General features: G+C 42.4%; 1 protein-coding gene across 6 annotated transcripts in view; it reads left to right on the plus strand.

The window, feature by feature from the left end:
- PRDM2 (PR/SET domain 2) overlaps window positions 1-26,127 on the plus strand; it is a 73,605-nt gene that overhangs the window by 8,212 nt on the left and 39,266 nt on the right. For 5 of the 6 annotated variants that reach the window (XR_008453205.1, XR_008453206.1, XM_054085532.1 and 2 more), the window contains exons 3-6: window positions 6,149-6,266; window positions 7,389-7,492; window positions 11,601-11,753; window positions 20,547-20,673. Coding sequence is in view for 4 of the 6 variants with exons in the window: in XM_054085532.1 (XP_053941507.1) it covers window positions 6,149-6,266; window positions 7,389-7,492; window positions 11,601-11,753; window positions 20,547-20,673 (502 nt within the window). In the remaining 2 variants the exon portion in view is untranslated. Of the gene's footprint in view, window positions 1-646; window positions 690-6,148; window positions 6,267-7,388; window positions 7,493-11,600; window positions 11,754-20,546; window positions 20,674-26,127 lie in introns of all 6 variants that reach the window. The other variant, XM_054085534.1, reaches the window with a different exon arrangement.

Raw genomic sequence — 26,127 nt, forward strand, 5'->3', positions numbered from 1 at the left:
ATTTTGTACATTATGTAATACAAATAACATTTGCATTACTGCTATTAGTAGTCTGGTTTGGGGTAGGTAGGTTAACTATTGCTTCAGAATTTATTTCTGTTGAGGCTTGAATGTTTTCACCTGTTTTCTTTTGAATGTTCTCAGTGGTGTGAAGTGCACAGCCTATCGCTTGTCTGCTTCAGTAATAATCCTGCTTTATTAGTTGTTCCTATAAGCTTTGGATGACGGTAAAATTCTGAAAGCTGTAGATCCTAATCTTTAATTATTACCTGTTTAATTGTTGGCTGTTCCCTTCCTATTTGTGGGTCCATGTCCTCTCATGTCCTCTCTGTTGTTGTGTCCTGTCCATCCCCCCCAATCTATTTCTAGAATTAAGATTTTTGTGCTATAGGAAAAGAAAATTTATCTTATTGGGACTGCTAATGCAGCGCTGGGATGTGTGTCAATGCGTGTCATCTTACACTTAAATAATGAGGTGACCCTGCCTCTGGGAATAGCTGCAAGAACTTGGAGTCCTTCTTGGTGTTTCTGGCTTTCATGTTTCATTTCCAAAGTGTACAGAGCTCATATGGCTTTTTTTATTGTTCAATTACCATTCATGTTAAGTGTGTATTTAGCATCAACCCTGTGGTGTTTTTTCTTGCAGTGCCTTTGTCATTTCATTCACTGTTGACAAGTTGTAGTGCCAGGTCTGTATAAGAAATGTTTTTGCCTGATGCCAAACATCTTTCAAGTGTTCTGTTCTGTTTCTTTCCTTCTGCTCATCTCTGCTTTTGGTGTGACGTCAGTGACCCTGAAGCTAATTGGGCTGTTGTTAATTTGGTTTGCATGAAAAGACTACTAGTTTTGTTGTTTATCCCACAGAAATCTTGTGTAGACCTTTTCACAAATAAAATAGGAAGCCCTTTTCCTAAATAATTTGATGTTTCCTCTTTGTAGTAAGAAGAAGGAGAATTAAAAAAAAAAAAAAAAGCAGCTGCTAGGATTAATATTTTTGAGTTTCTTGGAAGAGTGCTGTCTTGGAGTAGACAATTGCTGTCTGTTTTAAAAGAAGATCTTGTTTTACTCTGTAATCTACTTCATCAGGATATACTGAATAATTTATTTAAAAAACACCCAAGCAGACTTGGGGTTTTGATTAGTAACGTTGACTGCATCTCAGACTGCATTAAGACAGGACGAAGGCTGCGCGCTACCTGGAAAACTAGAATTGTTTAAGGAATGATGAAGGTAGAAGTTAACAAAAGGTGCGTTGTACTGAAACTGCCTCCTCCCATTCCCTCTGAATTTCTCAATTATTGTTTCAAGTATTTCTGATACATCTTTAATTTTCAAGCACACACAGAGAAATTGTTGCAAAGAGGTGTAGCCAGATAAGGTTCTCAGACAAGGAGAGACCTTTCTGCCTCTCATTTCCCTTTTCTGTGCTAGCTGGCTGTTTGCTCCAATAATCTTCCCTAGACACTTAATTTCCTTTTCACAACTACCTCTTCTAACTTCTCTCCTGTGTTCCTCTCTCTTCCGTGGCATACTTTCATTTATCTTAATCCTGTTTCCACCAAAACATGACACTAACTGAATGTTTGTCATTCATGATGTTGTTCAGGGTGATTTTTTTTTTTTCCTTTTTTTTTTCTGCTATAATCTCTGATCGTCTGTGAACATCTTATCGCAGGTACTGCTCCTACTCTGCTCCAATACTGCTTGTAACATTCTAGTCTAATTTGTGGCTGGTCCACAGCTACAATTATATTGAAAGCGATGTGAAAAATTGCTTAATCGATGTGTTGAAAGGTGCTGTCAAAGTGATTGGACTCTGAATTCAATGCAAACAGGAAAAGTATTTTGGTTAAGGCACCCCTTCAGCCCGCAGATGATTTCTTTGCATTGTTCTTAAGTCGCTTCACCCTGGCTAATTTGAGCCCTAGCAATGTAATATTTCTGATGAACTTCAGAGTAAGAAGCTTAAAAGTGAAGTAAGTTTCAAGTGCTTTTATGTTCAAAATTGCAGTCTCAGACTGAGTAAAAAGTACTTCTGAGGACTTCGGTTAAATGCAAAAGTTGGCTGTAGGAGATGCACCAGTACATTGCCCTGGTAAAGAGCTGAATTTTTTTGAACAGAAAAATAAATTTAAATGTCATTCTTAAGCGTTGGCAGAAAAGCGATTGAAATATAGTATTTCTTAATTTGGTAGACAGACATTCCTTGGGGACAAGTTGCGATCGAGAAATGTTTTAAGCAGCTACATTTAGATTGCAAATAAAAAGATTGCACTGATTTGACTGAACTAAATTGTTGTTTATTTTACTTTATAGTATTTGGTTACTTATTACCATTCGTTTGAGGTGTGAAATGTATTGTTAGGTACTAGGCTATATTCAATTTTCTAGTAATGAGTCTGAGTGCTGTGTTCTGTGAATGTAGTTGCTAATTTTGGATTTATGTAGGCAGGTGCAGAATAAAATTCTGATTGTGTATTAGTCCATGCAAATAAAGGTCTTAAATAACAGAACAGTTCTGAGAGACTGATGCCCAAAGGACATGTGGCTGTTAAGGAATACGAGGGTACGACACAGTGCTGTTTGCTTCTGTCTGCATCAGCTGAGCTTGATTTTTCAAGTTTTGGTAGGTTAGAATTTATTTGTGGAGCTGATATTTTTTTCACTGCTCACCTAGCTGTGGTTGGGGAAAAAAAAACCCAAATAAAACCACCCACCAGAAAACCCCAATCAAAACCCCCAAAGAAACCAAACCCCTAAGTGAAACCAAAAAAAAATCACCTCGCTTTTGTTAGCCTGAAACATGAATTGCATTGTCCTCATAGCTGGTTTGATCGCTCCATAGTGCTCCTCATCCCCACCTATATATTACCTTTTTGAAACCACGGTGAAAAACAGGGTTGGTTCTCTGCTAATGGAATTGTGAGGTAATGTACTGGGAAGATATTTAGGTGTCTGTGTTTAATATGCTGAGAAGAGTGTGCTGATTTTTTGTTTGATGAGGCAAGGCTTCCTGTGGATCAGTTCAAGGCTAACAGGTGTCCGAAAATCAGACAGTTTTCATCACATTTTCCTTTTGAGTTGTCGGAAGAGCAAAATAAAGCTTTGCTCTACTTTGAACAGATTTCAACTATTATATCTTAAGAATAAGGATTTATTTTTTTTAGTTCCTCCCTGATCTCTTCATTCCCTTGGATGAGAAGGAATTTCTGGCATGCTGCTCCTTCCATGGTTTCCAATTTGGGGGTCTTTCTCCCTACAAATAGCTCTCCGGGATGTGTCTGTGCAGCTGTTAGGGCTTACCGAGGCAGCAAGAGAATAACCTTGCTGACTCCAGTTTTATCATTTTTCTCATTGCTGTTAAAGCAGGCAGAAGGATGGGTTCTTGTAACTGAACTCAGCAAGTCACGTTAATTAATTTAGAGAATAATTGCTTGCGCAGCACCCTCACAAAGAGTGGTGGTAAGTAGAAAAGGTTGAGAAGCTTTATCTGTTTTGCTTTGGAGATAACGGCCTTAAATTTGATAGCATATAAAGATACATTTAAAAACATATTTCCAGTAAACTTTCAACATAACTTATTTCATAAGTGCTCAATGGAGAATGTTCCTAGTATTCCTCAGTACATGTAGGTTCTGGAACAGGTTGCCCCATCCATGGAGGTGTTCACGGCCAAGTTGGATGGGCCTTGAGCAGTCTGATCCAGTGGGATGTCCCTGCTAATCTCAAGGGAGTTGGAACTAGACGATCTTTAAGGTCCCTTCCAACCCAAACTATTCTGTGACTCTATGTAAACTTTTATGTCTCTGCTTTGAGGTGATACATAAAAGTGACCCCAGAAAGTCAAGGTTTATTTGGACAACTGTAGTGTTGCCCGATTTGCTGTTATTTCTTGGTTTAACACCTCCTAAAGCTTGCTCAGAGCATAAGTTTAACAATTTTCATATTAGTTACTACATCACCACCAGTGTTTCTTTCTGACGAGAATGATCAAAGGTCCGTGTCAGACAGCAGGTACTTTTTTTAGCATCACCATATGCCTGGTTCTCACCAAACACGATTCTTTCCTAATGTGGACAGATTTTGTGGGAAACTCTGCATGCTTCTAACTTTGAAATTCTTGGCGTTTTTGTTATTAATAGTGTTTTGTTGATTCTAATAAGGAGCTAATTGTTTAATGACAAGCGTGAGTAGCATTTGTGTTATCTAAATAATAATATGAATAATATTATAAGCAGCCTGTTGAATCTTGCAGACTCCTGAAAATGGAACTAATCACTTACTAGACATCCATAAATCATTCATTAGCTTTCTATTGCTTTTCTAAGTTTAATATAAAATTACCTTTTGTATCAGTAATAACTTGCTGGTTAAGAGTTACGAGCTCTTGATTCATTTAGGAATTAATATTTAGGATACTGAAATAATAAATATTATGACATTATTTCAACCCCGTTATTCTCTATAAAAGCAGCTTTTAGCTTATTCTATTCATTACAAAGCAGTAAACCTGACAGGGAAATACTTTAGTGTCACTCTTTGGAGTTAAATGGCATGTTTGTAGGTAGAGCAGCGGAAAGACAGTGTATCCCTGTTCTACTATCTATGTTAAAGGAGTTGGTTTACTGCATCCTCAATTCAATAGATAAAACAACTTATCGTTTTTGTGAATTTTATTTGCTTCTCAGAACTTTGAATGTGGTTTTCTTCTTAAGCTGCTGTTCATTCTTTCTCACAAGTCATACATTTCCCGAGAAGGCAATACTAGAAATTATTTTAGATTGTTTTGGGGGGCTGGTTAGATTGAGCCTGCCTAGAAGTAGTCATTAGAAGAAAGGAACTGAAGAATTGCCAATATGTGTGAAATTCTCCTCAAGTGTGGTGGGTTGCTAATATTCTGGCTCTGCGCTGTATTTCCAAAGCCATCAAGTTGTGTGTTTCCAGGCAAGTTATTCCTGTTCCTGGAGCTTTACATCATTCCTTCCTTTATACAGAGAAGTATAGGCAGTCGTTCCATTTGGAACTTTTATGTGCGTGTTTAGGAAATGATTGACAGGATTAGAACGGAAAGCTGCATCAGTGGGTCTGGACCCTTGGAGCGTAAGTGCTCTGGAGCTGGAATTGCCCTTGAGTTTGAAACTTTTGAGTTGTCCTTATACTTTAGAGTAACTGAAATACCAGTTAGCTGCTTTTTATAAGCAGAAATAATACGTAAGTAGAGTGTACGCAGGAAAACTGCAGTGTAACTTAGGGGTTTTATTGCTATTTTTTTTGTAGAAGGTCTTGGCATAATAGACTAGACAGGTCAAATCAAAAATCAAATGGCTTTTATCTGAAATTGGCAAGAACTTTAGTCAGAAACAGCACAAAGGAGTGTTTTCTCAACATAATGTAGCATATAACAGCGCTATTACTGACCTAATTCCTTGTTAAATGTAGTTTCCCATGGCATAACCGGTCAGTAAAAATAACCCAACTGAAAACTGGTCCATGGATGAGTTTTAGATTACTATATTAATAACTAATTTCAAAGACTTAACACTAAAACTGAACTCATATGAAAGCTGTATTCTGACTAACGTAGTTGTTTTCTGAGGTGTAGAACCGTGGTACCTTTCTGCTCACTCATCTATAGCTGTGATACAGCTGTGCTCATATTCCAACAGAGAAGGTACAATACCTTTAGCTCTCTTCTCCAAGTAACTCAAGGGAGAATTTGACTTTGTTTTTAACGCCCAGAGAATGAATGAAGTGGCAAATGGCCTAAGAGATACATGAAACCCCTTTCGGTTATTTACTCGCTGCACAGTGCTTGTGATCAAAACACATCCCTTAACTAAAGCAAAAGGATATTTACAGCAACTTTAGTTCTCAGTGTTTTATGTGTATCTCTAATGTGCTCTTAGAACTCTGCATTAAAGCATAAATAAGTGTAACGAAAGTATTAATAATAGTGCAATCTTGAATGTTTGGATAAAAACATACTTCTTGCATGGTGATGGAGGGGACCGTGGTTGAAGTGGCAGTTTGGAAATTTTACTTTAATTTCAAGTCAGGAGTGGTTTTGTAGCTCATGTGGGTTGATCATCTGTTGTGCTGTTGTTTTGTCTATTAATGGCTGTGGCCCTTCTGGCTTTTTGGCTCGTAGAACACAAGTGAATCTGATGTCGCTGTGGAGACCTTAGAGGATGTACCTGAGCATGTGCTTAGGGGGCTTCCCGAGGACGTGAGGCTCTTCCCATCTGCTGTTGACAAGACACGGCTCGGTGAGTGCTACAACTGTGCACAGAGAATGACCGTTTTTACTCTAACTCACATCAATTACAGTTGCTGTGAAAGTTTGGTGCCCTCCGTTGCTGGATTCTGAGTTTCTCTCCGACATCCCTAGATGATATTCCTGGGACATCAGAATTGGAGTGAAAGGTGGACCATGATGCAAATAGATTAGGTTATGAAAATACCGATGTGCTGCTTCACTGGTTTGTTTTCACTTACAGCACTTTACCATTTTTGTGGGTTTTAACTATCTTACTGTTGTCTCTTTAGAATGCTGCATCTCGCTTCCAACCAGTGTAAAAAGTTTAATTTATAAGGACAGATTCAGTGCGGACTTGAAAGCTGCTACGTGGAGCAAAGTGTTGTTTCTTTAATACATGCAAAATGCTCGGTTTCCTTTTTAAGAAAGTCTAATACGGGAGAACCTTGATGGCAGTCAGAATTGCAGACTGGAAGCTCGATGTTGAAAGCTGGTAGTTTGAGGAATAAGCCTGACAATAGATGTGTTACTGTTAGTAACAGGTTATAAGCTCCTTGGAGCAAGGTTAATCTTTTCCAGTATGAACCTGATCTGGCATGGTCTGAATGAGAATGTTATGCTTAATTAACGATTATTTGTCAATCTGTTCTTAGTTTTCGTGCTATAAAATGTAAAAAGCAGCTGTCGGGTTTCAGTTTAGTTAAGTCTTGTCCGTGAATTTATGGGCAGATGCACATATTTTAACCGATCCTAAATGTTTTTACCTTCAGAATATATTGTTTATGAGTTTTACTACTTCTGTGAGGGCTTCATTTGCCTGGCATTGTTTCAGAGAGAGCAAATAGGATTTGTTTTAATAACATGTTTACTCAGCAAAACAGCTGAAATCAAGGACTTTACAATATAAAACCTATAATGCTCTTACTTTCTGAAATGCAAGAAAATTCGAGGTTATTTTTTGTCTTCAGTTACAGTAGTCCATGTCCAAAGAATGAAAATGTGGTCCTGATATTGTAGAATGCTTCCTAATGGGAGCCAGACACATTTTGTGATCTTAAGAAATATGAATTGAGTAGAAGATCTGCTTGAGATAAGTTAGATTGGTTTTAACTACCGATGTGTCTCTCTTCAGGTGTCTGGGCAACAAAATCCATTTTAAAGGGCAAGAAGTTTGGGCCATTTGTTGGTGACAAGAAAAAAAGATCTCAAGTTAAGAGCAATGTGTACATGTGGGAGGTAAGAAACAGCTTGTAAATGGAAAAAAGTGTCTGTCACTAGGTCAATATTTTGTATTTAGCCTTAAATTTTTCCAGAGATTTTAGAAATGCATATGATATGAAATGAAATGAAATAATTGCCATCAATCTGTCTACCATTGCACAGGCTTATTTATAGACACTTGGATTGAGCAGCCATTCTGAATTACAAAGCTTTAAAGTATTGGCATCGTTTAAAATGGATGTATTTTCTCATAGACTGTGGATCACACCTTTCCTTAGGAGTCTTGGCTGATAATGCTTTGCTTTGTTGGTTTGAACTCTGAGTGAAATCCCTTCCACAAGTGAGTGCTCTCAGCTGCTCATGAAATTAGGGAAATGAGGATGAGATGGAATCTCTTAAGGAAACCACTGCACTCCTCCTCATCTTGCTCTTTGAAAACCGGCTTTGTTATGGGAATTGGTTTTGCTTCTGGAGCTTTTATAAAAGTTTTCAACCATTGCAGAATTTCTTGTGCTGCTTGCCTTAAAGCAAACACTGTCTGGATAACTGAATAGCTCTTTAATCTCCGCTAACAGTCATAAGACCTTGGATATTATGTAAATGTCGAAGTGTAGGTGTCTTAATCTGGAGCTGAATCCTCTCTACAGTGTCTCTAAGGCAGTTTGTTAATAATTCCAAAGACTTCCAGACTTTCTGAAGACACATACAGCAAACGGCTTTAGCAAAGTAGATGGTCAAGGAGAGGGGTGACGGAGGACCTGTGGCATAGCATGTTCAGGAAGAGAACTTGCAGATTTACACGTTTTTAGGCTAAAGATACTGGTTCTGGTCATCCCTCTGTCCCCTGGCCTGCAAAAATTGAACTGTATCAAACATTGGATACACGTAGAAAACTTAATGTTGACCCTTATCAGAGAATTTGATCTAGAACAATTTCCCTTAAATGCAGATTCACATTCTGTAAAGTAATAAAGTGTTGAATCATAATGCCTGTCGCATTGAGCTAGTATTATCGTGAACTCTGCTGCATAAGGTATCTTCAATTTTGATCTGGCACAAGAACACTTAAGTGAGATTGAATCAGTCGAGTAAATTATTGACCTTGCAGTTGTTTTTCTCAGTGCTGGATTTGGAATGTTCTCAGTGGATACATCTTGATATTTTTTAAATTTGTGGTACAAACATCTATTTCTATATTTCCATGATGGAACAAACCGTTGTAGAGCTTTGTAGTTAGCAATGCAGGCGATAATGGGAGCCCTTGCTAGATTTCAAAGTAGTTGTGTGTTGCTTTAATACCGATTTCGGAATTTTAAAAAAAGCAGCTAAAAAGAGACAGCAGCAGTTGGCCCCATATGCTGATATCTGAAACCACTCCAGATTCTTAACTGTTAGAAAATATGGTTTATAAAAGGATGGCGGTGTGTGGGAGTAGTTTGATATGTGGACCTTTAACGAAGAGAACAACCTCTTCCAGAAGACTCCTGCTTGTTTCTGCAGTGAAGTTAATCCAAAGGAAAAGTAAAGCTTCTACAGGCTGGCAGACCCGGTGAATTTTAACAATTATTAACTGTCATGCTAGGGTATCACTCTGAATAGGATGATTTTTGTGTGTCAGTGTGTGCTTGCCGTGTCTGAAGAGAGAGAGAGACTTGAACAAAAGCCACGGGGATGAAAACGATGGCAAGTGACTGAAAACTGAGGGAGATGCCGTCTGCCGATTCAGAATGACTGCCACAACTGTGCTGAATGCTCATGATTTACAGGACTCATTTAAAGTCGCAATGTTACATACAGGAGTTGGAGCTATTTCCTTTCTCACAGTGCATGAGGCCTTTAAGCAAAACTGTGTAAATTAGAAGCTTTAACTGAAAAGTAACTAAGTATTTTGTTTTGTGCAAAAAAGACGGAGTGAAGTAATATAAAAACAATAAAGTAGAATATAAAAAAGAAATAAAGTAGGGTATAAAAAGGTAATAAAGCATTATGTTTTGCCATATATTCCGTATCTGCTGTCTCATAGCATTGTTTGGCTTTTTTCTCCCATTTTGACCAAAAGCATTGCTTTTATAGCCCTGGTCTGTGAAGCTGTTTACATTTTCATCTTGTAAGGGCTTGGTGTGCAGATGAGCATTCTTTCAAAAGTCAGCTGATGAAATCCATGCTGGAATAGTTTGTGGGAAATGTTTTTCTGTCTGCTTAGAAAGAAACTGAGATGATGTTGATGTATTTATTGAAACTTTACCTTTGTTGCTAAAATTCTATTTTATTGAATGAACAGCATATCATAGAATGGTTTGGGTTGGAAGGGACCTTAAAGCCCACCCAGTTCCAACCCCCTGCCATGGGCAGGGACACCTCCCACTGGCTCAGGCTGCCCAAGGCCCATCCAACCTGGCCTGGAACACCTCCAGGGATGGGACAGCCACAGCTTCCCTGGGCAACCTGGGCCAGTGTCTCACCACTCTCGTGGTGAAGAAATTCCTCCTTATATCAAGCCTAAATCTGCCCCTCTCTGGTTTAGACCCATCCCCCCTGGTCTTATCCCCACAAGCCTTTATGAGTAGTCCCTCTCCAGCTTTCCTGTAGCCCCTTCAGGTACTGGAAGGTCGCTATAAGATCTCCTCTGAGCCCTCCCTTCTCCAGGCTGAACAACCCCAACTCTCTCAGCCTGTCCTCGTATGGGAGGTGCTCCAGCCCTCCAACCATCCTTGTAGCCTCCTCTGGACCCGTTCCAACAGCTCCATCTCCTTCTTATGTTGAGGATTCCAGACTTGGCCACAATACTCCAGATGAGGTCTCACAAGAGAGGAATAGAGGGGCAGAATCACCCCTTATAGATCAACACGAAAGAAATACCAACACAAAAGAAATCTAATTTAATTGTGAATGGTTTTTGTTTCAAGCTGTTGTGGAAGTGTACTTGAAACTGAAAATGCGGAACAGCTGGAAAAGGCTTAGAGTTACTTGTAAAATAAGTAACAGAAACAATAAAAAGCTACAACATTGTGTAACAGAATGGGAAGTTAGAGTGAAATGACAGTTTTAGTCTATTCCTTATCTGCAGTTGTGTTAAGTGAATGTTGCAGGAGGTGATGAGGCTGAGTTTTGAAAAGAGCTCTTCCAGGCAGAGGCTGATATTTAGACACTTAAACCAAAAGGAATAAAGCAAATAAGATATAATCAAATTGCACGCTTTTCCTTTTTTGTTTTCCTAAGACTCTGAGCTTGCATAATCCTCTGAGGCGTGGTGTACCTGCTTGTGTGTTCTGAGACACCGTAACGGGAGAGGGACAGGCCAGTCACTGACCAGCGGCATGTTCTTCAGTTTGGAAAAAATGTGTAGCGCCCACTGCGAGCTCTTCTTACCGGCATCCTACTTGGATTATAATAAGAAAAGTGGGAGATAGAGAACATGTCTTGAAAGAGAAGCAGTTGCCTGTCATCAGAAAATACTGAAGGTGTCGGTAACCTTGCCTTATTGCAAGCTGTCTTGAAATGGAAAACGGGAGTAGGTGTTAGGTTTTATTCTCCGAGAATGGAAAGCAAAGCATTTACACAGCGTCTTGGAACGCACAGAAGTTCATTGACGTGGTCAGTTTTATAAGGAGATCATAAGCTTTCTGAAAGGTTAAGGTTGTCTTTAGTACCCTGAAAAAAAGATTAAATATAAATTGTGCTGTCCCTTTCCTTTCCAAAGAAAGCAAACGCTTTTAACTTCTACGTAGTTACTTTCTCCAGTTAATCAGATATAAAAGCAACAAAGCTTTATTTTTACTCTCTTAAAATTGATCATTTTACTAAATGCAAAATCTAGAGAATCATTTCAGGCTTGCCAGGCTGAAAAGAGAGCATAACATATTTCGTGTTTTGGCTTTTGAGCCCAAAACCTTCCGAGAGGGGGCTTGCAGGTCAAAATTTACGTTTTTTTCCACTTGTACCAATTCCAGTGAAAAGCTTGCAGCAGGCCAGCAACGCTCCCCGCTGTACAGCCTCTGCTCATGCCCTTTGCCTTAGAGGATGACTACTACTTTCTGTAGCTCTAAAATGGGTCATGGTTTGGTGCGCGCACACTTTGGTGTTAACAATTGTCCGTTTGCTTAATGCCATTTTTGTCTCCTAGGTGTATTACCCAAACTTGGGGTGGATGTGCGTCGATGCAACTGATCCAAAGAAAGGGAATTGGCTACGCTATATAAATTGGGCTCGTTCAGGAAAGGAGCAGAATCTGTTTCCTCTGGAGATCAACAGGACCATATACTACAAAAGTTTAAAGGTATCTGTGTCTGAAGAATCAGTTACTGCCCTGTTATCGTTTATTATCAATACCTTTTTCCCCTCCTTTACTCAAAACCTATTTTTTTATAATTTGTATTAAACAGATTTTGAAACATTTTATGAAATGTAATTAAAATATTGCAGATGCTACATTTCATTGGTCTAAATTCTTCAGTGCCAAGACAGGTGACATTAATATCTGCTGTTAAAATGTAGAATATGGATGAACACTATGCATCTTGTTGGTTAATGATCTGCTTTAGCACCAAATTTGATACAAACTAGAATGAAAAACTATAGCAGATTACATAAAATCAATGTTTTTCTATTTCTGTAGATACAGAGACACTTTCTGCTGAGGGTTTTTTGCAGAAATCTGTTACTTTTATCGTCTTTATCGTCTAACAAAGATTGGTTGTCAAGATACTTTTATAGGACGCTTCGTGAAACAAATTTTCCTGGTTTTATACCCTTCTAATCTTATTCAAGGAGTGGGGGGCAGGAAGAAGGGTACAATTTCTGGGGCATCGTAGCTCCCAAACCAAGAAGAAAAACATGGTTGAACTATAAGTAGTGATAGAATCTGTTAGTGTTAGAATATGGTGGTTGTGAAGTATTATTTGAACCTCTGGTCAAGAAGCAGTGAGCATACGTAGCTCAACTTTGGTTCTGTTTAAAATGCTGTTGTGGGGTTTAGGTACGTGCATCCTTGCTGTTACACTATTGTTGTTTCTTACGTTTCCTGAGGCTAACGACATCTATAAGTAACCGATCCCCAATAAATGAATGAGTCGATACCCTGCAGTTTTGAACTTTATAGGGCAGTATAGCAATATGTAAAACTGTTCTAGTTTAGGTCACTCAAGCTAGATTGGAAAAAAAAAAAAAGTCAAGTTCTAAACATTTTCTGAGCTTTCTGATAGCTTTGAGATAGCGTTGAGGTAGGGAGAGGTTGGCTATTGCCAGCCAGACTTCTCGTCAGTGTTTATCACTGAGGGCAGGCTCACAAGGTGAATCTGTAGCCAACTTAGTTTTCTCTAGACCCTTTCTCTTGTCTTGCTTCTGCCTTTGCTGTAGTCAGACGAGTTCATGAATGTAAGTGTGCTTCTGGAGTCACTCTGTTTTAAATTTCTCTCTCATTGGTTCTTTTCTGCCAAGGTTTTGATCCTGATAAAAACAGGCATTCACGTATTTCAAATTTGGTTTCTGATGCATAATATTGCGCTTTGGAAAAGAATTGTAGGGCTAAAAGAGACTGAGCACTGCTGACAGAATAACAAATACCTTGCCTGAGCATCTGAAATATCCTGTCATTCTTTTGACTGCCTTCTCTTGCGACCTGGTTTATTTTATCCTAGTAGGTCTTGCCAACAAGATTGTGCTGCCAAGCAGCTCCTTCTGAAGACTGTTAGAGCAGCCTTCAGTTTTATTGGTTTCAAAATCTGCTTGGGATTTGTTACAGTGTGAAATTTGGAGTTTGGGATGCGAATGGGTTTTTCAAAGAGCCACCTTCGGCAGGCTGTGTTTGCCTCTGCAGCAACCACTTAGCTCTGTGTGCGCTGTGCTTTTCCCTGCGTGGTGTGGGATTATTTATTAGCTTCAGTTCAGAGTTGGCAATACCAGTCCCAGGCAGGTTTCTGGGAATTCACATTGGTGTCTGCACTGTGTGTGAGTTGGAGGGAGTGTTATGTCAGGTGTGGTATCACCTCCAGGCTGCCTCTGCACCTCCTAGAGCCAGCGTGGAAGGAGCAGCTCCGAGTAGTTTTGGGTTTGGGCGTTGCATAGAGTGGGGTACTGGGACCTGAGCCGGTATAGAACCACTGGGTTGTTTCTGCCCTTTAGATTTAGTTCCAGGAGCGCAGTGCAGACATGCTCAAAATATATCTGGAGCATTGTGTCCAGTTCTGGAATCATCCACGTAAGAAGGAGATGGAGCTGTTGGTACGGGTCCAGAGGAGGCTACATAGATGATCCGAGGGCTGGAGCACCTCCCATTCGAGGACAGGGTGAGAGAGTTGGAGTTGTTCAGACTGGAGAAGAGAAGGCTCTGAGGAGACCTTCCAGACCTTTCAGTACCTGAAGGGGCTACAAGAAAGCTGGAGAGGGGCTGTTCATAAAGGCTTGTGGGGATAGGACTGGGGGCAATGGGCATAAACTGGAGAGGGGCAGGTTTGGATTAGACATGAGGAGGAATTTCTTCACCATGGGAGTGGTGAGGCCCTGGCCCAGGTTGCCCAGGGAAGCTGTGGTTGCCCCATCCCTGGAGGTGTTCCAGGCCAGGTTGGATGGGCCTTGGGCAGCCTGAGCCAGTGGGAGGTGTCCCTGCCCATGGCAGGGGGTTGGAACTGGATGGACTTTGAGGTCCCTTCCAACCCAAACCATTTTATGATTCTATGAAACTATTTCTGCAGCAGCCAGGCTGGGATGGCTTGTGTTAATAACGCCAGCTTCATGCTGCTCAGAGGTAATCAGACTCTTTCCAGGACCGAGTTAGTCCAGGGATCACTGTGGCCGTGGTTCCATGGTGCACTCCTGCTGTTCCTGGACAATCCCTGCAACAGTGACACAGGTAACTTGGCAGGGAGTGTAAGATGTGGTGGCAGAAATGTGTGAGTTGCTTCACTGTGCAAAACTAGGTTATCACGCAAAGCTTAACTTTGCTCCATAGCGAGGAAAAAAGCTCACAAATGTGTAATAATAAATGTTTGTTAGAAGCACACACTGGTATTCCAAGTATTTGTTTGAAGTATCTATTTCAATATATTTTATTCTTTTCCCCCACCTTTTAGAGAAGTTATAGGTAAGGAAAATTCTGATCTTGCTAATCTGTCATGATATTTTAAGTGAAAGCTTGACATGGAATCGGGGCAGTTTTCAATACCATTAAATATTCGGCATTCAGTGAGCACACTGATAAATCAGGTCAAGATTCAGAAAGTCACATTGTGTTTTTAAGTTGCACAACTGGACTCTCTTGTTGTTTAATGATATTTTAAATCCAGTATTCTGTTTAATTTCTTGTCCATTCCAAGAATATAAAAACCATTAAGAAAGCTTGTTTTGTCGAGTGTTTTGTAAACGTATTTTTCCTTATCACAAATTTATAGTAACCTTTTTTTTTTTAAATGAAGCTTGCCTGAAGAAGTTGGAGTTTAAGCTGCAAGTGACTGACAGTGTAGGTAGGAGACGAGTAATGTAGAGGAGACTTTGAGGGCAAGTTGCTTCATAAAAGCACCTCAATATTATCTGTTGTATCAGTTTTTACTATCCCATACCTTAGAAACTGCCGGGAAAATCCATGCCTCGGAAAGAAATTGTGCTGTTTTCTGCTTTCTTTATAAAATACAGTTTCTTGGATGTCTGCTTTCATTATAAAGGTTTGGGTTTTGTCTCGCCTTCTGTATCAGAGATGATGTTGTTCTTTCAGGGTCTGTATCGGTGTTAGATTCACATCACACCTTACTGACAACTGACAGAACAGTAACCATTTAATAAATAACATCTCAAATGTCTTTCTCCTTCTGCATAAAATGTGTTCTGGTGTGTACACTGCCACTTCAAACTGTTGTAAATTTACCAGCTCGGCTTTGTACACGTGGTTCCTTTGTCATAATTCATAAATTTAGGGGAATTCCATTTGGTGAATAAGAAACACCATAGTTCTTATTTACCTGAAGAAGAGAATTGGAGCAGCTTGTATATAATTTTGTTCTGCTTTTCCTTGAAGCGTTTAAATGTCGTCGTAGCTATTTATAGCTATTTATTATTTTTCCCAAGGTTTTCTTCAGTTTTTATGGGTTTTGTAAGTTAAACAGGCTGATCTCCAAGCTTCCTTGCTAAGATAAGCAAATGATGCTCGATGTAAAAGAACCTAAAAAATGCACAGAGCTTTAACTTCCCTGTTCTCTGCTGTAAATGAACAGTTCTGGGACAGTGCTTTCAAGTGAGCACAAGCAAATATTTTTCTCTCCCATCTTCTCTTCATCATTAGTGAAGGACTGTAGATATTTGTGGGCTGCTTTCCATACGCATATGTGTATGAGAGTTGTGATATTTCAATGAAACAGCTTAAGCGTCCTGTGGGCTTCCAGAGGTTCCTCCTAATGAAGTCAGCCTGTTGAATAATGCTGTTCTGCACACAGTACAGGACTTTTAATTAGTGAAGCAGTAAAATTGCAGTGAAAACTCGGTTTCAGAAGGTCTTCTAAATGAGTTTGGCTGTGAAACTGTCCTCAATTAAGGTGAAATTAATTTGTTTATGGAAGAATGTTCTGTCAAACAGGTTTATAACAACTCATCAACCTCCCTGTTATGTAGGAACGCAATATAACAGAAGGTTTGAAAAATATATAATAGAGGGGTGTGTGTGTATATATATAAAATATAGGTTGTGAAAAATGCACACGAATACTAATGCCATGGATAGTCCACACAAGGCCACATCCAGGTGTAAAAGCACAGCACCACACTAAAACGCAGGTCTGTGGTGAACAATATATTCTCCAATAAGGTCAGACAGGTAAATGCCTTTCTTCATCTGTAGAAGACCTTAGAGCGACCTTCCAGTACCTGAAGGGGCTACAAGAAAGCTGGAGAGGGGCTGTTCACAAAGGCTTGTGGGGATAGGACGAGGGGCAATGGGTATAAACTGGAGAGGGGCAGATTTAGACTGGACATAAAGAGGAATTTCTTCACCATGAGGGTGGTGAGGCCCTGTCCCAGGTTGCCCAGAGCTGTGGCTGCCCCATCCCTGGAGGTGTTCAAGGCCAGGTTGGATGGGCCTTGGGCAGCCTGAGCCAGTGGGAGGTGTCCCTGCCCATGGCAGAGGGTTGGAACTGGATGGGCTTTAAGGTCCCTTCCAACCCAAACCATTCTATGATTCCAAGACACATTGCAGTGCTTGTACGTGTACAATTAATTGGATTTCAGGCAATCTGGGCTGGAACTTAGACAGAACTTGTTAGGATATTACTCTTGAAAATACCAAATTTTGAGATAACCTTTTGAACAGAAAACATTTAGATTAAGGAATGCTAAATGTTGCAGTTAAAACATAAAGCATTCCTGTGTGAGTTATGAACCTCATGAGCCTTTCCAAAATACATACCTTTTTTTAACTGAGCCTTCCCAACCTGACACCTTCGCACAGATCATCCATAGGTGATTGTTTGGGGAGGTTGGTTGATTTGTTCTGAGAGGGCATAATGGACAGTTTTGTGTTCTCCGATGTCAGAGCAGCCGGAGAAGCGATAATTGGTCAGCGTAGTCCCTTCCTCGCTCGTCTTGCTAGCGAGGGAGCAGTCTTAATTGCCTGGTTTTGAGGCGGCCACTGCATCTCCTTTTAGAAGTATGAGGTTAGAGGGCTTAAGTCAACTTCTAGAGGAGTCACCCCAAAACTAAATTCATCAAGTGGGACGTTAGTTCCAGTCTTGCATTTAACAAATTACTTGCTTATTAGCATCCTGTTTGCATTGCCTGAAATCATTGCCAGCTCTTTTCTCAGACTTTGCACATTGTTTAGATGATGAGCTGTTTTGCATCAGAAAACTCTTCTTCATTCTTTGCTGCTGCACAGCTGCGAAACAGGACCACGCAGACAGGTTTGCCAATATTTGTCCTGCCAGGCCTCAAACACATAATGTTGGGATCTTGTACCTCTTGCTCTTCCAGTGTCTGAGGGTATAAGGATAACTATCACCTTTATCAAGTGCTGCGAGACCTTCTGGAAGAAAAAAGTGCTTTAGAAGAAACAAATATTATTTTCTTGAACTATTTCAAGAACTATTGTTCTTGATACAAACATTCCCTGGGGCTGCAGACTTGAAATAATAGCGTAAGGATACCCTGTGCTCTAACATAATGACTCGAAAAATAGACTCTTATCTTCACAAGCCTCAAGTTCATTAAAGCCCTGGAAAAAAAGGGGGCTTGTAATTAAGGTAAAAGGAGGTATTTAAGTTGGTTTTCTTTGGTTCTGGGTAGAACGCTTCAGGGAAAGGAGAGAGAATGATGAAAAAAAGCTTTAAAAATACTTATTTAAAGAGTAGGTACAGATTTTTAGTCTGCAGACGTGGGCACTTATAATTTGAGTTTGATAATGATTTAGGGACCATGTGAGGTAATGAGAGCAACTAGCACTGATGGGTTTGGTGACAGTGCTGGGAATCGAGTGATTGTAGCGATTGCGAATTTGGTCTTTCCTGTGTATTTTTTTAGGGGATAAAAAAAAATTAGAAGTAATAAATTTGGAATGGCAAACAAATCTTTCATTATTGTGCTTAGGGACGTGTTAAACATGCAGTAATTATCTCTTTTCCTCTGTATTCCCTTTAACTTGCTGCGCATCCTCTACCGTGCTTTACAACATGCTTTGCTTTGCATGGTGTTCCAAATTCCAGCTTTATTGGGTGACTGGTTTTTACTCTGTATTTAATGCTCCACGTCAGGTAGGTGTGTGTAGCTGAGGAATGCTGAGAGGAGGAATTACACTGCAAATAGAGATTTCATTGCTCTGAGCTCAGCCCGCACGGATTTAAATCCAAGTCCCCATTTGAGACAACCCAAAATTTGGGGCATTCAGCTTCAAGTGTCACAGCTATGTACTAATTGTGTCTTGCTGTGGAAGTAATTAGGATCACTGACGGACAGGTTTCTTGGTGCTGCGGCATCCCTGGTACGCTGGAAAGCTCTTGGGGTCGGTTTGGTGCTGCCCATCTGCAGGAACCTGCTCTGCTGCTGCTGCTACAAAGCTCGTTGTGCTGCTGCGTTGTTTTTACCCTGTTGCATGGCTCCTGCCCCACTGCTGCGCTGCGTTTCGCCCTGGGGCTGTGCTGTGTGGGTTTTTTTTACCCTGCTGCTACTGCACAGCTCCTGCCCTGCTGCTGCACGGGTTTACCCCAGCCCTGTGCTGCTTCTGCCCCGCTGCTGTGTGGGTCCTGTCCTGCTGCTCCTGCACAATTCTTGCTGCTGCTGCTGCATGGCTTCTGCCCTGCTGCTGCGTGATTTCACCCCTCTGCTGTGCAGCTCCTGCCCCAGAGCTGCAGTTTTACCCCGATGTTGCTCTTATTCTGTCCTGCTGTGAGATTTTATCCCAGTGCCGTGCAGCTCCTGCCCCAGAGCTGCACAGTTTCACCCCTTGTGCTGCTCCTGTTCTGTCCTGCTGCGTGTTTTCACCCCACTGCTGTGCAGCTCCTACCCCAGGACTGCAGTTTTACCCCTTGTGTTGCTCTTGTTATGTCCTCCTGCATGATTTTACCCCACTGCTGTGCAGCTCCTGCCCCAGAGCTGCAGTTCTACCCCCGGTGCTGCTTTTGCTGTCCTGCTGTGTGGTTTGTACCCCGCTGCTTTGCACTTTTTACCCCACAGCTGCTGCGTGCTTTTTCCCCACTGCTGCGTGTTTCCACTGTTTTTCCCTCCCTCCACTGCGCGATTTTCCCCACTGCTGCGCGTTTCCCAGCCGCGTACTTTTTGCCCACTCTTTTCCATCCCCCCCCCCCCCGGTCCCGCGCGGGCGCTGCGCGTTTGCTGCGCCTTTTCTCACTCCCCCCACACCGGCTGCGCGGCACCTCTTCCCCCCCCCCAAGTCCCAACGTGCTTTTTCCTCTGTTGTGCTTTCCCACCCCTTTCTCCGCGCACTTTTTACCCACTGTTATGCTTCCCCCCTTTTCCCCCCCTCCCTTCACCCGCTGCGCGCTTTCCCACTCCCCCCACCGGCTGCGCGGACACTGCGCGCTTTCCCCCTCTGCGCGCTTTTTGCCTCCTGTTGTGTTTCTCCCCTCCCCCACCTGCTGCGCGGGCACTGCGCGCTTTCCCCCCTTCCTCTGTATACTTTTTTTCCCGCTGTTGTGCTCCCCCCCCCGCTGCGCGCTTTCCCCGTCTTGCGCGCTTTTTGCCCGCTGTTGTGCTTTCCCCCCCATCCTCTGCATACTTTTTTCCCGCTGCTGTGATTCCCCCCTCCTCTGCGCGCTTTTCCCCATCTACGCACTTTTTCCCCGCTGTTGTGCTTCCCCCTCCCTCCCCCCCTTCACCCGCTGCGCGCTTTCCCACCCCCCCCCCCCGGCTGCGCGGACGCTGCGCGCTTTCCTTCCCCCTCCCCCCCGCTCCGCGCTTTCCCCCTCTGCGCGTATTTTAGCCGCCTGTTGCGCTTCTCCCCTTCCCCGCCTGCTGCGCGGGCACTGCGCGCTTTCCCCATCTTGCGCGCTTTTCCCCCGGTGTTGTGCTTCCCCCACACACATCCGCGCACTTTTTCCCCGCTGTGCTTCCCCCTTCCCCCCCCCCCCTTCACCCGCTGCGCGCTTTCCCACTCCCCTACCGGCTGCACGGACGCTGCGCACTTTCCTTCCCCCTCCCACTGCGCGCTTCCCCCCCCCCCCGCATACTTTTTTCCCCCGCTCTTGTGCTTCCCCCCTTCCTCTGCGCGCTTTCCCCCCCGATCCGCGCCCTTTTTCTCTGCTGTTGTGCGTCCCCCCTTTCCCCCCCCCTCTCCACCCGCTGCGCGCTTTCCCACTCCCCCCACGGGCTGCGCGCGTTCTGCGCGCTTTCTCCCGCCCCCTCCTTCCTTCCCTCCCCCCCCCCACCCCGCGGTGCTGCCGTGGCGCCCTCCGTCCGACAGGGGGCGCGCTGCGTGTCTCCTGTGCGCGGGGGGCGGCGCTATCCCCCCTCCCTCCCCCTCTCTCTCTCTCTCTCCCTCTCTCTCTCTCTCTCTCTCTCTTTCCCCCCCCCCCTTCCCCATTCCCGCCGCCAACAAGCCGCGCTCTGACTGGCCCCGCGCCTCTCTCCTCTCTCCCCGCAGCCAATCGCGCCCGGCGAGGAGCTGTTGGTGTGGTACAATGGGGAGGACGACCCGGAGATAGCAGCCGCTATTGAGGAAGAGCGAGCCAGCGCCCGCAGCCGCCGCCACTCCCCGAAAGCCAGGAAAGGTAGGGCCCGAGGGGCGAGCTCCGAGCCGCCCAGCCCCGGGCGTGCCGGGGGGAGGAAGGGCTTTGCCCTCGCAGCCCCTCCTGAGGCCCGGCAGTGCCGGGTTTAGCCATGGGACCTTGTCCCGTCTCGCTGTGACCCTTCCCCAAACCATCCGTGGGGCCGCGATTCCAACCATCCTATAGCTCGTGGGATGCCAACTCCACGCTTTCAGCTGAATTTAGGAGGAGGAGAAAGGGTGGGAGAGGAATTCAAGGCTTGCACGCCTTCCGATTTGTGTCAAGCCGCGCAGCGAGTGGGGTTTTTCCATCACCAGGTTGGAAAAGACCTCTTGGATCAGCGAGTCCAACCATTCCTCTCTGCCACTAAACCCTGTCCCTGAGCACCTCATCTACCCGTCTTTTAAACGATGAACGCAGCAGCGATGGTTTTGAGCAGCTCCTGTGCCTCGGCCTTATATAACTGACATTTTCCGCACTGTTTTAGGCCAAAATCGCAGTGGAAGCAAACGCTTCCAAGGGGGAAAGAGCAAAAAGAAGTGTTTGCAGTTATATGGATCCCTCTCGTAACTTGTACATGTTTGAATTCTCCCAAAGTGGCAAGAAATCCAAAGCAAGAAAGGAGATAATATTTTAAAAGGCATCATTCTGAACATTTTTAACTTAAAAATTAAGCCCCGATCCTACTTGTAGCGCATGGAAATCACATTGGGAACAAGCTCAGATATCGAGAACAGCTGATAGACACGTTTTTCCTTATTTTAGAGGTCGAGGAGGGGCTGCGAGGAAAAAGTGTTGCAACAATTGATTGTTCTTTGGAACAGCAGTTTGTGGGTTAAGCTGATACAGACTGAAGTTCAAGCGCTGATTTTGCTACTTGTAATGAAAAGCATATTTAGTGTATTTCTTAGTAATGCTTTGTAAATTAGGGGTTGTGTTATACTTTTTTCTGAATGTGCTTTATCTTAGCAAATAGAATTTGTGCGCCTCCGATTTACCTGAAAGGCTAGAAAAACAGCTTGAACAAATTTGATTATGTTATAAGTCAGAAAAGCCAGACGGAATAATTTTGAAGGTAATTTTCCATAAATTTCCAGGCATAAGGAGGAATTTCTTCACTGTGGGAGTGGGGAGGCCCTGGCCCAGGTTGCCCAGAGCAGTGGTGGCTGCCCCATCCCTGGAGGGGTTCCAGGCCAGGTTGGATGGGGCTTGGAGCCCCTGATCCAGTGGGAGGTGTCCCTGCCCATGGCAGGGGAGTTGGAACTGGATGGGCTTTAAGGTCCCTTCCAACCCAAACTATTCTGTGATTCTGTTCTGTGTTGTAGAAGTTTTATTTGCATTCATAAAGTTATAGGTAAAAATATCAGTGAACTAATTCGGTGGTTCCTTGATTTTTGTTGTTGTGCTGTTTTGTAGGCTTAAAGTTTTAACTGTTATGAGATTTACAGAATTCAGATAATCGTAGTTAGGAATAGGTCTTTTCCCCCATTTTCTAAGCACAAGCTACTTACCAAGGCTCACAGATACTCAGAAATACTCAACAATATATACAAAGAAAAAGAAACCTAACCCCAAACACAGTATGGATGAAGCATTGAGAATAACCACAAATATTTCATCTATGGAATTATACTCCTGTATCATGAAGCAGAAAGACCAAATTCTTTGCATTTAGTTGCTTGGAATTGTTATGATTAAAGTTTCAGCATCCGTGCTTTGGAAGATAAGTCCATAGTACTTGCTTTATTCTTTTCCAATGCATGCATATTTTGTATAGTTCTGTTTTTAGTAGATTCCTTTGCAATTATTTTTACTTCTCTACATCTCCTCTCAGTTATTTTAGTATTTGTAATAACATCTGCTAATATTTGCAATTCACAGCAGCTTTCTTACAAGAAACTTAATATTTTTCTGCTGATTTAATAGTAGAAGCTGCAGTTAGCGTTCCAAAATGGTTTCTGCTGATAAATTTTCTTTTGCGGATTCAGCTGCATCTCTTGGATATGGAATTTTCTTAGGCCGGGAATTATGGTTTTGTGGGTAGAAAAAAAAGGAAACTCAGAAGGGTGAAAAAGTTTTCTTTTAAAGAAAATCATTTGAACTATATGATAAAAAGGGAAGAAAAAGGTGTTGTAACTTAATGCATGTGGAAGATTGAGAAGCAGTATAAGGCAATCTTTTAAATCAAATACCAATTTAAGAATCTTGCTAGAGAGTGGCTCCTCCAGAGGGCTGTGGAATTGGAATTTATTAGCTACCTAAACATATCGATTTTTCTTAAATAAACTTTATTTTGGGCAGTGTTGCAGGTGTTGTTCGCTTATACATTGAGGAGAAAATGGAACTAAAGAACTGCCAAATTTAAGCAACTGTGAGTGAGTGTGGAAACACCTTTTCCAGAAAAGGAAGCTGATGGTTTAATACCTTAGAAATGACTGGACAAAACCTTGTTTGGGAAGTGTATTATAATGCAGTTATTCAAGACATGCAGTTGTTAAATAGCTCATAATTATTCTGTAGTCGGTAGAGCAAATATCCTATTGAATTTATAATGCATCTTAGGCCTTGCCCTTGGACAGTTAAGATACCAAACATTTGACAAATAGTTTTGTTCCTGCCATTTATTTAATGAAATCAGATTTTACCAGAAAAGGTGACCGTTTCACGGGTATTAAAAATGTTCTGTTTGGCCCAATCAATCAAAGCTTTCATTATTGTAAAACTTTTCATACTGCTGTAGGAACACACTCTATTCCTGAATAAATCCTCGTGTGCTGTCAATTCCAACTGTCTGACCATGAGAGTTAGGCCCTGCTCAGTTTGTAAAGTTGAGATGACATTTAAGAATCAGCAGCTGACCAAGCCTGGGATAGGCACAAAGTACAGACCGAACTGTTTCCCTTGACCTTGATCTGACCTCTGTTTGCAAGCAATTCCTGACACAAGGTTCGTAATCTCCTTCAGTCCATATTCAGCATGGTGCCTGGCATTCTGCTCCGTGTATCGGTCTTCTCTAACATTTCCAGAAGGTGGGATCTAGGTTATGCTCAGTTGTCTTGCTCAAAACTCGCGTGCTTTTACTTCCACAATTTTTTCAGCAATTCAGTGTCTTCCTTTTTATTTTGTTCTCATAGCCCACATTCAAAATACTTCATGTCTCCCTGGTGTTCATGTTTGATGAGTGTTGCCTTGTTTGGTTGTAGGTTTTCATAGCTAGAGCAAATCAGAGAATTATGGTATAGTGTGGGTTGGAAGGGACCTCAAAGCCCATCAAGTCCCACCCTCTGCCATGAGCATGGACACCTCCCACTGGATCAGGAGCTCCAAGCCCCATCCAACCTGGCCTTGAACCCCTCCAGGGATGGGGCAGCCACCACTGCTCTGGGCAGCTGGGCCAGGGCCTCCCTGCCCTCACAGGAAAGAATTCCTTCCTAAGATCTCCTCAATCTCCCCTCTTTCATCTTAAAACCGTTCTCCTTCATCCTGTCCCTGCATTCCGAGATCAAGAGCCCCTCCCCAGCTTTCCTGTAGGCTTTACATCCCTCTACCCTGCACAACAGCTTGAGAGTCTTTGAGGAGAAGAGGCAATTCTTACTAATTTATTTTTAGGCATTGAAACAGTGCGTGTTTTTGCTGAGGTGATGAGCACGTTTGAGATTTAGGAAGAAATGTAGGATCCAAGTGTATTTGAAAGGCGGGGAATAGAAGCCGGGGGGGAAAAAAGTGAACTTGGGTAGCATCAAAGATTTTTATCAGAGACACCCCCTGTTATCTTTGACGTGATTACTGTGTGATTAAGAGCCGGCAGCTGCCGAGGCATGGGCAACATCTATCAGGAAAATGATCCTGTACATTTTTTGTTGGTTTGGGGTTTTTCTGACATTTAATTTGTTCGTTAAGCATTTTTTATCTGCGCATTTTTCATCTGCTTCTCTCAAGCTGTAGTTAGGCTTCTATCCTCTCTCCCGAGCTTGTAGGAAAATGTTAAAATCAGATGGTTTAACACAAGATTTCGCACGAATTCCATTTCTAAGGAAAAAGAGAGAACAGCAGTGTGGCTGTGTTTTTCTTTCATCAGGGCATTTCTTCCTTTCTATGACAGCAGCAATGTGTAGTGATAGTGAGCAGTAATGTGGAAGGTAAATTTTTCTTTCAGGAACACTCGTTTTAGAGTCTCTGGCCTCAGACTTGGCCTTCCTTTCAAAAGTAACCTTTCACTAAATAAATAGAAGTATTTTAAGTAAAAGAATGGCCATACGTAAAAATATCCAGTGGTTTTATCAGGCTGTAATCTGCTTTGAGGTGCTAAGTAGGCTCCAAAGTGTAATCAAGCAATGCTAAAACAATCTAGGTAGTTTCTGTCATGGTCTGTGTGGCAGATCAAGTCTTTTCTCAGAGGAAGAAAGGTACTAATGTTACACAGGATAGTTTGCTCTGCTACATGCTTGTGAATAATACCTGTTAATACTTCCCCCCTTCCCTGTTTTGCGGGGAGAAGAGGGCAATGTTGTGTTTCTCCTGTGCTTATTTGTATCTCTGTGGTAGTGGTTCTGTTCTGGGCTGTTCAGCTGTGTTTGTGTCTTAGCTGTGTTCCACTCAGCACTTTATCTGAGCAACAGTCGCCGGTGGCAGAATTCGTGCCTGTTGCCTGGAGTGAATATTGCTTGGGCCTCTCATATCTGCTCTCTGTACAAAGTCAGGAGGGGGAAGAAGGGTCTGTGCTGTCATTTAACCAAAAGCACAGGCGGCACAAGGCAACTGGAGTGGGAGTCTGTTGGGAAACCAAATGACCTCTTAAAAGACCTAATTATGTCACCTCTTAAAATAGTCTGCTATTGCAGCACAGGCAAACCACCTGAGTCAGGCTCACCTATGTCTTGGGAAGTCCGTGGTGATTATTTATTGTAGTACAATTTTAAAGTCTCCAACCATTGCTAATAAATCTTTTAAAACTTTACTGCCCTACATGGCTCTGCTACTACCGCAGTGTTGCTCTTTCTCGAGTTCTTATCAGATTTCGTGGAGAGCACAAACTATCTGGTAACTCTTAGTGAATAATGCTGTCCCAGAGATAGTGTGAGATTAAGGTGGGGGAATTATGAATTAATTATCATCAGTTATAAATAATTATTATGCCTGGGTTTATATCGGTCTGAATGCAAAGTGCAACTTCAGGCTTCTGCTTCAAAGATTCTAAATAAATGCTGTCATAATAAAAGTTACACTGCATTTTCTTTTGTCTATAAGCATGACTGTGGCTCAAACAGTTCAAATTGCTGCTCAGAAAGAGGAAAGATAAAGATGAAATAAGCAGTTTAAATTCTGTGATAGTAGAAATCCTTGCATTTTTTTTTTTTCTTAATGCTTTTCTAGGCATTCTCGCTTAGCTCCAAATAATTAGCTGTGCTTAAGAGTCACGTGAATTCGCATCCTGCCTACAAAAGGTAGGCTGTGGGT

Source organism: Cuculus canorus, chromosome 21 (assembly GCF_017976375.1).
Source record: "Cuculus canorus isolate bCucCan1 chromosome 21, bCucCan1.pri, whole genome shotgun sequence".
NCBI classification, from domain to species: Eukaryota; Metazoa; Chordata; class Aves; order Cuculiformes; family Cuculidae; genus Cuculus; species Cuculus canorus.